This window comes from Pseudophryne corroboree, chromosome 1, assembly GCF_028390025.1.
Source record: "Pseudophryne corroboree isolate aPseCor3 chromosome 1, aPseCor3.hap2, whole genome shotgun sequence".
Lineage (NCBI taxonomy): Eukaryota > Metazoa > Chordata > Amphibia > Anura > Myobatrachidae > Pseudophryne > Pseudophryne corroboree.
The window spans coordinates 701,091,705-701,109,639 of record NC_086444.1 but is presented as its reverse complement, the minus strand read 5'-3'; the positions used below and the strand labels follow the sequence as shown (position 1 = coordinate 701,109,639).

The 17,935-nt window shown below is 43.7% G+C and overlaps 1 protein-coding gene across 4 annotated transcripts in view; it reads right to left on the bottom strand.

Moving 5' to 3' along the window:
* The window catches only part of TJP3 (tight junction protein 3), a 222,090-nt gene that overhangs the window by 49,390 nt on the left and 154,765 nt on the right, over positions 1-17,935 (bottom strand). For all 4 annotated transcript variants that reach the window (XM_063914834.1, XM_063914833.1, XM_063914835.1 and 1 more), the window contains exons 8-16: positions 13,996-14,098; positions 13,814-13,875; positions 13,628-13,712; positions 13,325-13,481; positions 4,337-4,445; positions 4,015-4,234; positions 3,739-3,926; positions 1,580-1,675; positions 1,411-1,481 (exon numbers count right to left, since the gene is read on the bottom strand). In XM_063914834.1, the coding sequence (XP_063770904.1) occupies positions 1,411-1,481; positions 1,580-1,675; positions 3,739-3,926; positions 4,015-4,234; positions 4,337-4,445; positions 13,325-13,481; positions 13,628-13,712; positions 13,814-13,875; positions 13,996-14,098 (1,091 nt within the window). The remainder of the gene's footprint in view (positions 1-1,410; positions 1,482-1,579; positions 1,676-3,738; positions 3,927-4,014; positions 4,235-4,336; positions 4,446-13,324; positions 13,482-13,627; positions 13,713-13,813; positions 13,876-13,995; positions 14,099-17,935) is intronic.

The following is a 17,935-nucleotide window of genomic DNA, read 5'->3' as shown; positions in this document are numbered from 1 at the left end:
GGTCAGTTGGACTGGAATTTAGACTTTTGAATTAAGTGGTTTAAACTATTGACACTATTGATATTTATATACTCCCATTTGGAAGTATAGTTTATCCTAGAGAAAGAGCGCTTGGTATTTTTTTCATTTTACGTGTTCCCTATGTGACTGGTGATCATCACTTTTCTATTGAGCTACACTTTCCTGCGTGGAGCGCAGGTGATAACATTCTTTACGAAGAAATATTTTAATGCCTATACATACAGAGTTGATTTTATATATTGTAAAAATGCAAGGTCTGACTCATTAATTCCCATCCTCAGTCCTCAAAGCACACTAACAGTCCAGGTTTTATTGATATTCATGCTTGAGCACAATTGACTTAGTGTCTCATCTATTTTGATTTAACTATCTGTGCTGAAGCCTGGCTATCACTAAAACCTGGACTGTTAGTGTGCCTTGAGTACTGAGGTTGGGAATGCCTGGTCTGACCGGATTATATCTGACACTCTGGGGATTGGACCAGGGTGTGGGTAAGGGATGTTGAGGAGTAGGCCAGCAGGGGGAAAGCAGGAGGAATGTATGTATGTATGTATATATATATATATATATATATATATATATATATACATACATACACACACACATATATATATATATATATTTATTTATTTTTTATTTATTTTTACTACAACCTATGAATAGCATAAAGTTAACCAAAGGGACCTGTCACAGGTGAAACAAGATGACTCTACACTATAAGGACATGATTTCTTCATAGGTTTTGTATACACATCAATATTTATCTTTATTGGAAATGATTGAGTGCTTTAGTTTCCTATAGTTCTATTTTTAGATTTGATTTTAAATGTTATAATGTTGCAGAAATTGTGTGTCCAAGTGGATGCTTATGAGATATTTGGCCATTTCCATAAATAGAAAAGCTTTCACAATGTTCTATATTACCAAGATTGGTCTAGAATGTTTTCAAATATTCATGAAATGTTAAGGACTCTTTTATACTCCAAGGATGGGATTGCATATTTATTAAGAAATGTGGAGACAGAAGAAATTTGTATTGTAACATCCTCATTAAAATTATTGTGATGTAGATGATTGAACAGATTTAACATTTTATGTGAAATATTTGTGTTGTGAACGGCAGTCTCAGGGAATTTAATGGTATGATTACATCTTGCCACATATATATGAATGGTTTATTTGTTCATATATATGTGGCAAGATTTAATCCACTTCTTAAACACCTACCTACAGTGTGTGGAGCAACATTAGACTGATCACTACTACCCACTTGAAACAGACATACTGTTACATTATGATTTATCCTACCAGCTATTAGCATATTTAATTGTATCAAAATAAATCCAGTTGACCCTACATGATTACATTAAGCCACCACTCCCATCTTACCCTCTCTGCGATTTCTCTCACAATTTGCAGTTTGATGACTTTGGAATGTCCGTCATCTCGAGCAACACTCTCTGCAATGAGAATAACACGCTGGGTTAAGTTTATATTCCATATTACCAAACCGGATTTATACAGCTTGAAATAAAATGCTGTTTTGTGCATCACTCACCTGCAGTCTCAAACTCCTGGGGCAAATCAGCACAGAGCTTTAGGTGTGCAATGTCTGTGATAGGACCCAGGATTACAACAGGACGTTTGAAACTCGCTATACAAACACACACACAAAAAAACAAACAAAAACAAAACCACTTGAACATTTAGAAATTAAGTAAGAGAAAAGTAACTGCTGGCATCAATAAAGTGAAAATATAAATTGAAATATATTAGAATGTGTGTATATCTATAACAAAGGCAAAATAGGGTAAGGAAGGTACTGAAATGGTGTCACTTTTAACTTTGATGTAGGAAATATAAACAAATAGATGTCCAATCACGTATATGTGTCCCCAAAACAGGAGAGCATGAAGTAGCCTCGAGTGCATGCCTGTCAGGGCCGGACTGGCCCACAGGGATACAGGGGAAACCCCCAGTGGGCCCCACTGCCTGAGGGCCTACCCAATCCTCTAGGGATCAGGTACTAAGCTGTGCACTTGAATTATACATGTTACATACTGCACAGACCTGTGGTGTATTATCTACAGTGCATTGCTGTTTTGGTACTTTGCCATGCATGCACTAGCAGTATTTACTATATATATATGTATTAAAAGTCCCAAACCATGCACTCTCTAATGGTTACCCAAGCCTCTATGGAGATTGGCAACAACCCATTTGGAGGCTGGCCACATCCAGTGGCGTAAGTTTGTCCCAGTTGCCCGGAGGCAAGAAAAATATTGGTGCCCCCCATATACTGTATATAGAGATATATACACATATTTGCTCCTGCATAGCAAACCTGCAGATTCTAACTATATGAAGCTACTACAAAACCGTTGCAACTAGGCAGATTTATGTAGGGGTCCAGCCACACTCTTCATAGATCTGCTCAGTCACTCACAATGCTGATTATTTCTCTGACAATTAATTTGCAAGTGACATATCCAGGATTAGAACCCACAACCTATTGCACTGGAAACGTGCACCTTACTGATGGAGATATCTGCTCTTGCATAGGAAGTAAAAGAATTCTAACTACAGTATATGAAGTTATTTGTAATTGTGGGGAAGTCGGCTACGGAAGAGATACCGGCTGCTGTCATTTAACTTAATTGATTAATGTCGCTGAACACATGTAACAGGAGGAGAGGTGCCCCCCTTCAAAGCAGGAGCCCGGCGGCAGCTGACTCCGTTGCCTCCCAGAGTTCTGCCTCTGGCCACATCCCTAAATATGCGCCCCTATTGCTGCATTTCCCTGGTGGGCCCTTCATGCCACAGTCTAAAGGCCCGTACACACTGGTCGATGTATCGGCCGTTCTCTTGAACGGCCGATACATCGCGAGACCGTCGGCCAGTGTGTACGGGCGATGCGTCTGTGAACTCCGTCGTTCACAGACGTATCGCGTCGGCCGCGCAGCACAGCCGACAGCCAATATATCTAACGATATATTGGCCCGTCGCTGTGTGTGTACGGGGCGGTCGTCCGACCGCCCGTACACATGCTGCGGCGGCCGGCGGTGATTGACAGGTGAACTGGGCGGGCGCTCGCGCCCAGTTCATGACGTCAGTCCCCCGACGGATCGGGCTGTGTGTATGCACAGCACACTGCCCGATCCGTACATAGATATATCTGCAGATCAATTGATCTGCAGATATATCTAATAGTGTGTACCCACCTTAACACTGATGCCTGTAGAACATTGTTTTGGAATCTGGAAAATAGTTTATTTACAACTTGTCTGTGTGCAAATCAATACTATGACGCAGGGGTTCTCAACTCTAATCCTCGACTGCCACCAACAGGTCATCTTGTGTGGATTTTGTTTTACTCAAGTCAATTAATCTATTTTGCTGGGTTAGTAATTATGGCAGATAGGCTGCATTTTTCGCCATCGTGTTCTAAGAACCTTTGTTAAACTCTACAATTAACATGAAGTATATCAAATTATTTTGAATATCAGTATAGTAATTACTTTTTTTGTCCAGTAGTTATCCCCTGTTTCCACAGAGAGAAATCCACAAAACATGACCAGTTGGAGGAATTTGAGGATTGAGGTCGAGAACCACTGCTACAAAGTTTAGATGTATAATTGACCTTTTTGTCATTTTCATTACTAAAAGAAAAAAATATTTGAGAAAGATTTGAAATAGGACAATGTATTTCCATGTTACCTTCTCGTAACACCACTTTCTCATACGGGGGATACTTGGCCTTGCTGGTTATTTCAGACAAATCCTCTCTACTTTTCTTCAATATCTTTTTGGCCCCCCTCAAGCCTCTGAGCTTCCAAAATTCAGCACGTGGTCCTGAAGATGATTGAGGCTTCAGGACATTCTCTAAGTTAGCATACTGCTCTGCCCTGAAAAGGTTCAGAAGGTGAGCCAGGAGTAGCTGGGGATGGGAGCAGGAAAGAAAAATAGACCAGCAGCAGTAGGAAAATAATATACCTAGATCGATTTGGTATAATTCCTTTTTTTATTTCCTTCAAATCTCGGCCAACACGGACAGCGAGCCAGCTCCCAAGTTTGCCTCGGTAAAGTGTGTCCAACACATGAAAGATCTCACCGCGGGTGAAGCTCAGGCCAGATGGAGTATCTGCTTCATATTCAAAGTGTGTGCGAATATAGAAGGAATCACCAACATTGGACTTTATCATCTTCCTGTAGACTACAGCATAAATTGTTTTCAATGAGTATCCAAGTACCATCAAGCATGTGTTCTGCACATCCTACAGTTGCAGCACAGTATATACAGTATTGTCTGACTTACTGTCTTCTTTGCCCTGGGTCAGTAATATAACATCTTCATTCTGTGGGAGACTCATTAAATATTGTACAGCCTCTTCCCGGGTTAAGCTGTGAAAACTAGTCTCATTCACCTGTATATGAAAACAGAATTGATTATCATAGCTAATCTTTTTAAAGGTGTATCTGACCATGAATAAAGCATATTTTTAATAAATTGTCACCAACACATCTTTATGATATCAGTTTGGAAGCGAGCAAGGATAGAACAGCCGGGCAAGGTTGGAATTTTCACGGCAGCACCAAATATTTTCCTGTACCTGTATGTTTATTTTTGGAAGGCAGTGACCTGAAGGCTCATGCGATTGTTTTTATAAGGACAAGGAGGAATGCTACTGGGAACGGTTTCATGATGCAAGGTACACAATGGAGGTAACTAAAGCTGGGTACACACTGGCAAATATATCTGCAGTTCAACAGATGTGCAGATATTCTCTCACAAACAAATAAACACTGAGTACTTCAGTCGCTATATACTTTATAATCACCATATGTTACCTTTTAATATGCAGAATTTTGCCTGATTCAAAGACAAAAATATAGAAAAAACATCACAGTGTAAATGTGCTTTTTTCTTATTCAAATGGATATCCCATCTTGGACTCTTACCAATATGAAAGTCTATCAGAAGTAGACCATTCAAGAGTCCAATGGGAGCGAACACTGACAATTCTGGATCACTCTTGAAACAATCCTCCAATGTGAAATTTAAAATTATAGACCTTTATCCTAATGGGTAGTCTACGATTAATGTAGACATCTGTGCAAATTTAGGAGCGGTCAGTGCCAGTCATGATATCCAGTAATTACCATCAAGAAAAATATGCAAAGAGAAATGCTCCCAATAGTGTATTACAGATTTAATGACTACAAATATACATAAAATATCTTTAAAACAGTGGGTTTTAAATGGACTTTTTCCAACGTTTTTGGTGTACATGCAAGCAGACAAAAGCGCATGAATACATCCTTGAACTGCTCCTTGTTCACATTACACCACACCAGATTGCTCTTTATTCACAGTAGACCATACAGTAGTGCCCTTTCTATGTTACGCCACACAATAGAGCACCTTATACACATAATGCCACACATTAGTAATGCATTTATACACATAATACCACAGTAATCTATGCCCCCTTACACATGACACATATTAACGTCCTTATAAATATAATGCACCGTACACATTATGCCAACCTTTATTAATGCCCTTATACACATAATGCCCATTACACATATGCCAAACACTATTGCACAACCAACCCACCCGCACACAGCACTCACACGGCTGCTAATACTGTGACGTCTGCCTCTGCTTGGATACAGATGTTTGCTCATACATTTTGCCTCAATACGCCATACAGCAGGAGATGCCTTTATTGCCGAAAAGTCAGGCGCCTTTTTGTTGAAAAAAATGCATCATATTTGCATTGCTATATGGCTAGGATGCACAAGCAGCTTCTGCTGATTAAAATGATATGCAGCAGGCCTAAATTCTGTGCGCGACTGTGGCTGTATCTACAGTCACACACAGAATGCAGGCAGGCAGCATATCATTTTAAGTTGCTTGTGCCACTAGGCATTTGCCTGTGCCTGGGACCGGCTCTGCTCTTTCATATATTTTTAGGGTACATCCCATATGTCATGCCTGCCATAAAGTTAATGAAATGGAATGAAATTACAGTCAATTTTATTTCCTTGAAATTATACCATATCAGCCTGATACTCCCAAGTGTGGTCTATGTTTTTAGGACATCTTGAGAAGTTTCCTAAAAACACTATGAAAGAGTCACATTACATACCTACTGGAGGTATTCCTTTTCCTGTCTCTGCTGGGACTAAGTGAACCTATACGTTATGAGTGGAAATTAAAAGGTAACTTTCTATTGAAATGCTGTTAAAGTACTGCCTTCTTTATATACAGCTAAAGCCACTCCTACATGCTTAGGGCAGTATCATAATGTGATCTAATGAAGGCCAAAATGTTGTTTTGCAAATCTGTAGTTAGAGAGAAACCACTGGCTCCAACAAGCAAAAGCGTAAGGCACCTATATAATATCTATGTATGTGTATATATTAGAGATGAGCGGATTCGGTTTTACTCGGTTTTACTCGGTTCTCAAAACCGAATCTTATTGGCTATCCAAAACACGTGACATCCGTGAGCCAATAAGATTCGGTTTTGAGAACCGAGTAAAACCGAGTAAAACCGAATCCGCTCATCTCTAGTATATATATATATATATATATATATATATATATATATATATATATTTATATATATTTATTTTTTGTAAAAAAATTATTTTTATATATATCAAATACTGATTTTACATGCTTATTAAAAACCCATATGGTTAATTCAATTTTGTATGCAGTTGTTCAAGGATTCTTTTCACATGTACTCTTTTCTGTAAGTCTGCATTATGTAATATCCTGGGGATGGTAAAAAAGGATAATAGGATTTTAATTACCTGCCGGTAAATCCTTTTCTCGTAGTCCGTGGAGGATGCTGGGGTCCATTTTAGTACCATGGGGTATAGACGGTTCCTAAGGAGTCTTCGGCACTTTAAGACTTTTCAACAGTGTGAACTGGCTCCTCCCTCTATGCCCCTCCTCCAGACCCCAGTATAGGAACTGTACCCGAGGAGATGGACATGCTCGAGAGAGGAATTACTATTACACTTGTGGCGAGATTCACACCAGCTCACACCATCCATAAACATGTTGGCTAACATGGCCTTTAACATAAGTCATGCCAACCAGCATGCATAACGCAACAGCAACAGCTGTTTACAACTGAACACATGAAAAAATGTGCAAAAAGATAAACGTAATCAGCAGGAAAAATTAGCACTGGGCGGGCGAGAAAAGGATTTACCGGCAGGTAATTAAAATCCTATTTTCTCTTACGTCCTAGTGGATGCTGGGGTCCATTTTAGTACCATGGGGATATACCAAAGCTCCCAGTACGGGCGGGAAAGTGCTAATGTTCCTGCAGAACTGACTGACCAAATTTTAGGTCTTCAGCAGCCAAGGTGTCAAACTTATAAAACTTAGCAAACGTGTTTGCACCTGACCAAGTAGCAGCTCGGCAGATTTGTAATGCCGAGACACCCCGGGCAGCCGCCCAGGACGAACCCACTTTCCTTGTAGAGTGGGCTTTTACCGAAGTCGGTAATGGCAATCCTGCCATGGAATGAGTGTGCTGAATGGTACCCCTGATCCAGCGCGCAATAGTCTGCTTAGAAGCAGGACTCCCAATCTTGTTGGGGTCATAGAGGACAACCACAGATTCTGTTTTCCTTATCCTAGCCGTTCTTGCAACATAAATCCTCAACGCTCTGACGACATCCAAGGATTTTGAGACAGCTGAGGTGTCAGAAGCCACTGGCACCACCACTGGTTGGTTGATATGAAAACAAGACACAACCTTCGGAAGAAAATGCTGACGTGTTCTTAGTTCAGCACTATCTTCATGAAATATTAAGTAAGGACTCTTGTGTGAAAGAACTCCTAACTCAGACATCCGTCTGCCTGAGGCCAAGGGCAATAACATGACCACTTTCCAAGTAAGAAACTTCAACTCTACGTCTTGTAGAGGCTCAAACCAGTCCGATTTAATGGAACTGCAACATCACATTAAGATCCCATGGCGCCGCAGGAGGCACAAAGGGAGGTTGGATGCGCAGAACCCCCTTTAAGAACGTCTGGACCTCAGGGAGAGAAGCCAATTGTTTCTGAAAGAAAACGGACAAGGCCGAAATCTGAACCTTGATAGATCCTAACCTCATTCCAGCATCCACACCCGCCTGTAGAAATAGGAGAAGACGTCCTACTTGATACTCCACCGCAGGAGACTTCCTGGCCAGAATAAGTGTGGGAATGACTTCACTGGGAATACCCTTACGGGCTAGGATCTGGCGCTCAACAGCCATGTCGTCAAGCGCAGCCATGGTAACGCCTGACAAACTAACGGCCCCTGCTGAAGCAGGTCCTCGTGAAGAGGAAGATGTCAAGGATCTTCCAGTAATAACTCCTGAAGATCTGGATATTGGAACAAGTGGAAGTGGAGGGAACAGATACACCGACTGAAACACCCACTGGGTCTCCAGTGCATCCACTGCTATTGCTTGTGGGTCTCTCGACCTGGAACAATATGTCGGAAGCTTCTTGTTGAGACGAGATGCCATCATGTCCACTTGAGGAACACCCCAACAACTTGTTACCTCCGCAAAGACTTCTGGGTGGAGGCCCCATTCTTCTGGATGGAGATCGTGTCTACTGAGGAAGTCTGCTTCCCAGTTGTCCACTCCCGGAATGAAAATTGCCGACAGAGCTTTTGCATGTCTTTCTGCCCAGAGGAGTATCTTTGTCACCTCTGCCATTGCCGCCCTGCTTTTTGTTCCGCCTTGACAGTTTATGTAAGCTACGGCCGTTACATTGTCTGACTGGATCTGCATGGGACAACCTTGAAGAAGGTGTGCCGCTTGATGAAGGTTGTTGTACACAGCTCTCAACTCCAGAATGTTTGTGAAGGCGACTTTCTTGACTTGACCATCTTCCTTGGAAGCCTTCTCCTTGCATGACTGCTCCCCATCCTCGGAGACTTGCATCCATGGTCACCAGGTTCCAGGCCTGAATCCCGAACCTGCGTCCCTCCAGGAGGTGACGCATTTGTAGCCACCACAGCAGCGAAATTCTGGCTTTCGCTGACAAGATTATCCTTTGATGCATGTGGAGATGCGACCCTGACCACTTGTCCAGTAGGTCCCACTGGAAGACCCTGGCATGGAAAACGCCATATTGTAGCACCTCGTAAGCCGCTACCATTTTCCCCAACAGGCGAATGCACTGATGAATTGATACTGTTCTTGGTCTCAAAAGTTGTTTGACCATGCTCTGGATCTCCTGAGCCTTCCCACTGGTAGAAATATTCTCTGTACCTCGGTGTCCAGTATCATTCCCAAAAATGATAATCTCATTGTCGGTTCCAACTGAGATTTTGAAAAATTGGTGATCCAACCATGCTGTTGAAGCACCTTCAGGGATAATGCTATGTTCTGGAGTAGCTTGTCCCTGGATCTCGCTTTTATGAGGAGATCGTCCAAGTATGGAATTATGTTGACACCAGAAATTCCTTTTCTTCCAAGCTGGAAATCAATGCTCTCAAGGATTCCATCTTGAATTTGAATCTTTTCAAATAGAGATTCAGAGATTTTAGGTTTAAAATTGGTCTGACCGAGCCATGCGGCTTCGGTACCACAAACAGGCTTGAATAAAAGCCTTGGTTCCTTTGTTCGGTAGGAACCAAGGCAATTACTTTGTCTTGACACAATTTGTGTTTTGCGTTCAGAACATTTAAGCTGTCTTGAGCGGAAACTGGCAAGTATGGGGGAAGGTCTTGAAATTCCAACTTGTAACCTTGGGATATTATCTGTAAAATCCAAGGATCCAGGTCTGAGCGAAGCCAGACCTAGCTGAAAAATAGCAGACGTGCCCCCACCCGATTGCACTCCCGCAGCGGAGACCCAGCGTCATGCTGTGGCTGTTGCAGAAGTAGTTGCTGACTTCTACTCCTGGGAGCCTGAGGGTGTTGTAGATTTTCTACCTTTTCCTCTCCCCTTTCCTGTGAAAAAAGGGGTAGTTTTAGCCTTTTTGTCCTTGTTGGGCCGAAAGGACTGCATAGTATGAGAATTATATACATGTTTAGCCAGAGCAGCTGCCGACGGCAGAAATGCTGACTTGCCAGATGTAGTAGTTGATATCATGGCATCTAATTTCTCTCCAAAGAGGGCCTCATCATTGTAAGGGAGCGCCTCAATATTTCTTTTGGATTCTGCGTCAGCATTCCATTGACGGATCCAGAGCGCCCTGCGGGCTGAAATCACCATAGCAGAGGCCCGTGAGCCCAGTAAGCCTACGTCCTTCATAGCCTCAACCAAGTAACCTGCAGAGTGTTTGATATGACCTAAAATTTGCAGCATGTCATCCTTATCGACTGTGTCAATATTAACAATCACGTAATCTGCCCACTTTTCAACTGCGTTACCTACCCACGCAGAAGCAATTGTGGGCTGAGTAACGTACCCGTAGCAACATAGATGGACTTAAAAGTCGTCTCTAATTTGTGGTCAGCAGGTTCTTTTAATGAAGCTGACCCCGGGTCAGGTAAAATTATTTTCTTTGACAACCTAGAGACTGAGGTGTCTGACATTGGGGGTGACTCCCACATACGCCTATCCTCTTCAGTGAAAGGGTATGCTACCCGCAACCTTTTAGGGATAGCAAATTTATTTTCCGGGTTAGCCCAGGATTCCTCAAAAAAGGCATACAAGTCCTTAGACGGAGGAAAAGTCACCACCTGTTTTTTATTTAATTTAATTTAAAATAATCTTTTTCCTCAGGCGGAGGTGTTGTGTCAGGGAATTCCAACACCTCTTTTATAGCGACTATCACACATTGAATGCTCTTAGCCAGCTTGGGATCTACCCCCCTCAAATCCCCAGTGTCGACGTCAGTGTCGGAATCTGTGTTAGTGTCCCTTTGCATAATTTGGGCCAGGGACCTTTTCTGGGAACTGGAGGGGTCCCGAGTGGACGTTGTAGATGAATCAGCAAATAAAGCATCTTCCACAGACTGTCTCCAATGCTTTGTCTGTTCTTCAGACTCAGAGAATTTCCTTGCTAGTTTAGCCATATTACTCTGCAGCTTTCTCACCCACACAGGCTCAGAACACTCTTGTGCCTCCAAAATGGGTTCCTCTCGGGAACTACTTTCTCTAGACATGATACACGCGCGTACATTCACACCACTCACATACACGGGATCTAATGGGATCAGACCTACACTAATGTCTGTCAGAGGGACCCAGAGGGAATTGCCAGTCCACACCACGCGCCCTATATGTATTACATACAGTGAATATACATATATACCATAACAGCGCTTTATATCCAATGTGAAGCCCGCAGACTTCAAGAATTCATGTGCTCCCCTCCCCTTCTATAACACCCTGGTACTTGTATCAGCGATGTGTGAGGAGAAGCAGCCTGTAGGATCAGCGCTTCGGCGTCCCTGTGAGGAGAAAATGGCGCCAAATGAGTGTTACAAGCAATTCTGAGGTGAAGCCCCGCCCCCTGTAATGGCGCGGTTCAGCCACAGTAATATTTATACTGGCGGGGGTAGTGTACATCAGCGGCTCACATGTATGTACATTTTGCCAGTGAGAGTAAGGATTTATCATCTCCCTCAGAGTGCCCCCCCCGCGCGCTGATCAACCTGTGTTGAGCGCTGGTACCTTTATGCCGACATGATCACCGGAGAACCCCTCTCTGCAGGTCTCCGGTTAATACTCACCAGCCTTCTGGCTCTGTTAGGGGGTGGTGGCAGTGCTGTGGGAGTGAGCAGCAGCCAGGCAAGGGCTGTGTTCAGTACCCTTCAGGAGCTAATGGTGTCCTGTCAGCGTAAGCAGAGCCATTAAACTAACTGAGAAGTTGGTTCCTACTTCCCCCTTTAAGTCCCACGAAGCAGGGAACTGTTGCCAGCAGCTTCCCTGTAAAATAAAAAACCTAACAAAGTCTTTTTCAGCAAAACTCAGTAGAGCTTCACTGATGTGCAGCCAGTTTCCCGGGCACATTTTCTAAACTAGGGTCTGGAGGAGGGGCATAGAGGGAGGAGCCAGTTCACACTGTTGAAAAGTCTTAAAGTGCCGAAGGCTCCTGCGGAACAGTCTATACCCCATGGTACTAAAATGGACCCCAGCATCCTCTAGTACGTAAGAGAAATATTTTATTTCTTTTTCCATTCCCTAATATGTTAATAATTTGATCCCAGTGGAACATTTGACCATTTGTAATCAATATCTTTGTGGGAAATTAATCATCTTATGTCAATGAAATCACTTAGTGAGCAAGATTCAAATGTTATTGCGGGTCCCCTCACCCAGTGGCAGCTATTCTAATGTTCCTGCTGACAAGTGCGAGAACTACATTTTAGCTCGCTACCCCTGGGGGTGGCAAGCTGAAATGCACAAAAAGTGACCCATTTAGGCGCCCAAACTAAACTTTTTGTGCGGCTCCCATTCGCTTAGTCTGGGTTTGCCGCTTTACGCAGCTAAACCCGACTGATATGGGCGTGATCAGCATGATAATGGGGGACAATTGATTATTGCCCTGCGATCTCCAGCCACTTTGGACGGGAGATCGGGTGCGATTAAACAATTTTATTCCCCCCACTGACTTCCAAATAGTACTCACTATGATGCTCTACAACAGTCTGACAGCTTTCCCCAATTAAATGTGCTGTTTTGCAGACATAACCCACCATCAAACTTGCTTGCATCATCTGGACCCCTCCTGCCACCCATGAAGTGCTTTTGTGAGAACTGCTAAAGACCCTCACAATACTTATTTGGTTTTCCTGATCCAGTCATGCTGACATCCAGCAGAGAAGATGATGCCACTGTGCTGGTTTTCCGGGCAAGTACTGTATTTTACAACTGACTGGACAGGATCGTCAGCAGCCAGCCTCACCTGCCACATATAATACACACCCTTCTCCTAATTACTTGAATATTTTGTTTTTGTAAGCTCTGTTAGGCATGTATAGCATTACTATGTATTTTCTTGATTCTTGACACACCCTGGCTACTAGTCAAATTATACCGTACCCATTTATTTTCTGCTTTCTAGATTCAAACGTAACCATGGATCAGTAACCATCGTTTGGAGTTAATTATTTTCCTGGATAAGCCAATTTTCGACGTACATTATAGCCAAGTCTGTAGTGGTTATCTATTGATATAAAGGTTTATAAGCTTTTTATCTGTATTGAAAATATTATATGTAAAGCTCAGAAAAATCTGCTCTAAAATGTAAACAAATGTGAATGATTTAATATGAAGACTGGCTTAAATATGCATAGACATGGCTATCATGATGGTTGTCACCTGTAAAATCTGGTCACCCTCTTTCATTCCTTCCTGTGCTGCAGGGCTCCCCTCCTGAACTGCAGCCACAAAAATCCCCACATCATTTCCCCCTGCAAGGCGCAGTCCAACACTTCTCTCCTTTTTGAACTGAACCAGGCGTGCATCTGGGCTATACCTTAAAAATAAAATCAGGGGATGATGTGCCACAAGCAAATGCATGCAACTCAAGAAAACCAACTCAAGAGAAACACAGCAAAGTTAGATGTGGGAAAGTAAAGTCATTTTAGGAATAAAAATATATTGAAAAGAAAGCTGGGGTACCCCACTCTTAGATCATCTTTCTCCCTCTCAGCATGTGGCTCAGGCTCCTCCTTATATTCAGTATCCAGGTGAGATACACTATTACCTGGATGGGAAAGAAAGAAAAAAAAAAGAACTATAAGAATCAAGTAAACCAGATTACAGTAGCTGGATACTCTCTTGGGTGAGGAGCCAGCAATGTCTCACCATTTTCTAGCACTACATTTTCCATCGGTGAGGAGTATGTGCCGTTAAACTGATGATTCTCACTGAATAAAACAAACAAAAAAACAAACAGGATATAACAGAAATATGGAATGAGCAATCAGGAAAGTCCAACAAACAGGATGATGGAGATGAAAGTCAAAGCCATAAATAATGGAGCTTACTCAGGGTTTTCCAGGCTCTCTAATGAGCTCCTATGGGGTTCTCCTGGAGGTGGTGGGGGAGGCTGAGAAGGTGGAGACTGATCAGAACTCAACTCTGAAATATCTGCCAGAGAGAATAAAATACAGTTAAGAAAAATCATTATTCTTCTCCCGGGATAGTGCATGCAAATCTGCCTCCAATGCAGACTGCTATTAGGTCACTCACTTCACCATATGAACCAACCAAAGGAGATAGTCGGCGAGATCTAATGGAGTTCGAGATTGCTGGAGGTGCAGGTTGCCAGCCCATTTCAGTTTTTTTTTTTAAGGGACAATCACAAGTCAAAACCATGTACATCCCGCCATTTGTCTTTTCCATGAGTCTATTGTAATTTTGCTGCCATCCATTTAGAGAACACACATCTTCCCTGATGTTCTCATGGGCAGGTGAGCTGCCTAGTTTGTAGTGGTCCGACAGCACTTGGCAGTTTATATGTAGTTGTGTAGGAGTAGGGGCAAAACCAGGGATGGGGACTACTAGCGTATGGGTACAAAAAGCTTGTTCAGTAATACAACTGGAGTGGATTATGAAAAGAGAGCTTTTTGGCTGGGGACATAGCACCTAGGATAAAAGAAGAAAGCTGGGAAAAGTAAACGGAGATCTTGGTTAATTTATAAAAATGTTGCAGTGATAAAACCAAAACCATGAGTAGAAGAATGAAAGAGCTGGAAAGCTGGTTAGAAATAAAGCCCTGGGACGAATGGATAGATCCTGAGGGAAGGTTTATATTTTTGAAGGTAGACATTGAACGGGAAAGGTTCACCTTAGCATGCATTTACGCCCCTACAAGGCCGAACATGATATATTTTTCAGACCTTTTTGTTAACCTGCCAGGTTGGATGGAAGGCTCTAAAATTGTTGGGGAAGATTTGAATGTAGTCCTTGATCCTTCCTTAGATGTGTCGGGCAGACCCAGACAGGCAGGGCTGAGCAGACCCGCCCCATCCACCTTGTCACTACTGTTGGATTCTTTACAAATAATGGATCCCTGGCGGTTCTTATATCCTGATTCTAGAGAGTACTCCTTTTTTTCTCATCCGCATAAGATATTCTCCTGCTTAAACTATTAGTTGATATCAGGATTCTTTATACCTAGCTTCCTCTGTAGATTTTAAACTTCATTTAACCCAGTCTTTTTATAACTATGTCCACGACAATAGCGTTCATTCTGACGATATAAATCTTTTTTTGGCAGGCCTCAAAACCGGTTCTCAGGGGTCACATACTATCTTGTGTCGCCACTAATAAAAACTGTTTCAAGAGAGACTATCCCATGCAACCCAAAAAGAGACTTCGTCATACTCTCAATTGCTAGCTGACCCTTCTGGATATAATAGACTACTATATAAAGATGCCAAATTGGTCCATGAGCAGGCTAAATTATTCCTATTCTTTCAATCTAATAAATATTTTCGATGGGGTAATTGCCCTGGAAAATTATTAGAAAATTTAGTGAAAGCTTTGTCTACCCCTAAACATATCCCATCCATTCAAACTAGTCAGGGTACATTAACACTGCCTCAGTATAAAAAGGAGATTTATGATAGACATACCATGGTTAAATCTTTCTGCGAGGTACACTGGATTCCACAGGGAATACATTGGGGTGTAGAGTTGGATCTTGATCCGAGGCACCAACAGGCTAAAGCTTTGAGTGTTCCCAGGATGCACTGCACCACATCCTATATAACCCCGCCTCCAGGCACTGGAGCTCAGTTTCATTAACCAGTCCAATGCAGCAGCAGGTAAAAGAGACGGTAGAGGTTAATCACATAGAACCACATTCTCACAACAGGAGAAAGGACTAGCGGCTAATGCCATACAAACAGGGCCGGCCCACCTGTTACGCGGGTTACGCGACTGAGTAAGGCGCCACAGTGAGCAGGGTGGCGGCGCCGCCGGCAGCCTGTAGTGAATCATGCCTACCCGGAAGTGGAAGCTTAAGCTGCATACATACCACCAGCTCCTGACAGAGACCAGTGTGAGGAGCGCCAGCTGGTGAGGGGGACTGTGTGACGGCGAGCGATAGGACGGTCGGGTCCCCATGTAACCGGGCATAGTTGTAAGCATAGGCGTGCGCATGGGGGCACAGGCACCCCCTAATGTCCGGCACCCCCACACGCTACGCCTTCTACTCAGTCCTGACACCTACCCCGCGCTGCCAGTAGCAGGAGGCGTAGCTGGAGGAGCTCTCAAGCTCATGCAGTCTGGGCTGCGGGCTCCTCTGTTACACCGTACTACATCAGCCGCAGCGTCTCTGCTTATCGAGGGGGATAAGCAGAGACGTGGCAGCGGCAGTTGATGCAGTACGGTGTAAGAGAGGAGCCCGCTGCCCAGACTGCCAGAGCCGAGAGCTTATCCAGCTGCACGTCCCACGATGTCAGCAAGCATACCGGTAAATCCGCTACTGGCAGCGCGGATTTACCGATACAGAGTTTCAGATGCTGGAGGAGGGGCTCCTGCATCCCTGATTTCCCTCCCTCCTCCCGCATTTCTTGCCCGGCTGCGGCAGTGACCCCACCAGAGACTACTTCCCACCAAAGCGCCTGACTGGAAGGTCCACGGAGCCTCCTCTCAACTTCCAGGTAAACTGCACTCCCTCCCTTCCATGCCTTTCTCTCTCTATCTTCCCCCCATGCCTCTCTCTCTCCCCATGCCCCCATCTACATGTCCCTCTCTCTCCCCATGCCCCCTCACCCTTCATGCCCCCCACTCTCCATGCCTCTCACTCTGTCCATGGCCCCTCTCTCTCCCCATGCCCCCCCCCGTCCTAATGCCCCTCTCGCTGTTCATACCTCTCTCTCCTTGTGCCCCCCCCCTCCCCCCCTCCATGCCTTTCTCTCTTTAAATCTATATCTCTATCTCTCACATCTGGAAACCCCTTCCTAAAAATCCTGCGTTTGCCCCTGGGACTGAGGCCGGACAGTGGAGGGCAGGGGTGGAGGGCTGCCTATTGTGTCAGTCCCAGACCGTCAGGGCCCCACGTACAGTGTGGAATAATGTGAAATTTGTCTCATACCATGTGACGTAATGTGATTTTCGCCTCATACTGTGTGGCGTAATGTGAATGTGGCTGATAATGTGTGGCGTAATGTGAATTCCGGCTCATACTGTGTGAAATAATGTGAATTTCAGGTCATACTGTGTGCTATAATGTAAATTTCGGTTCATACTGTGTGCTATAATGTGAATTCCGGCTCATACTGTGTGAAATAATGTGAATTTCAGGTCATACTGTGTGCTATAATGTGAATTTCGGTTCATACTGTGTGCTATAATGTGAATTTCGGCTCATACTGTGTGAAATAATGTGAATTTCGGCTTATACTGTGTGAAATAATGTGAATTTTGGCTCATACTGTGTGGATTAATGTGAATTTCGGCTCATACTGTGTGCTATAATGTGCACCTAGGCCAGTGATGGTGAACCTTTGGCACTCCAGCTGTTTGACTACACATCCCAGCATGCCCTGCTACAGTTGTGCTATTTGGCCATGCTAAAACTGTAGCAGGACATGCTGGGATGTTTAGTTCAACAACAGTTGGAGTGCCAAAGGTTCCCCATCACTGACCTAGGTGCATGTGCATTCCCCCCCCCCCCCCCCCCCCCCTACTAACTCCTTGTACCCTTGGGGGTACTATTGTATTGTGTGGCCACACCCATTTCTTGCGAGACCATACCCCTTTTAAAATTTTATCCCATCAAGGGGCGCCAAAGTCTAAACTCGCTTACCAAAAAAATTAAGCTCAGGCCGGCCCTGCATACAAACCCAAAGAAGCTAAGTGCTCAAGGGTGGGCACCCTGTGGAATCCAGTGTACCTCGCAGAAAGAGGTTTAACCATGGTAAGTCTACCATAAATCTCCTTTTCTGCAGCGGGGTACACTGGGAATACACAGGG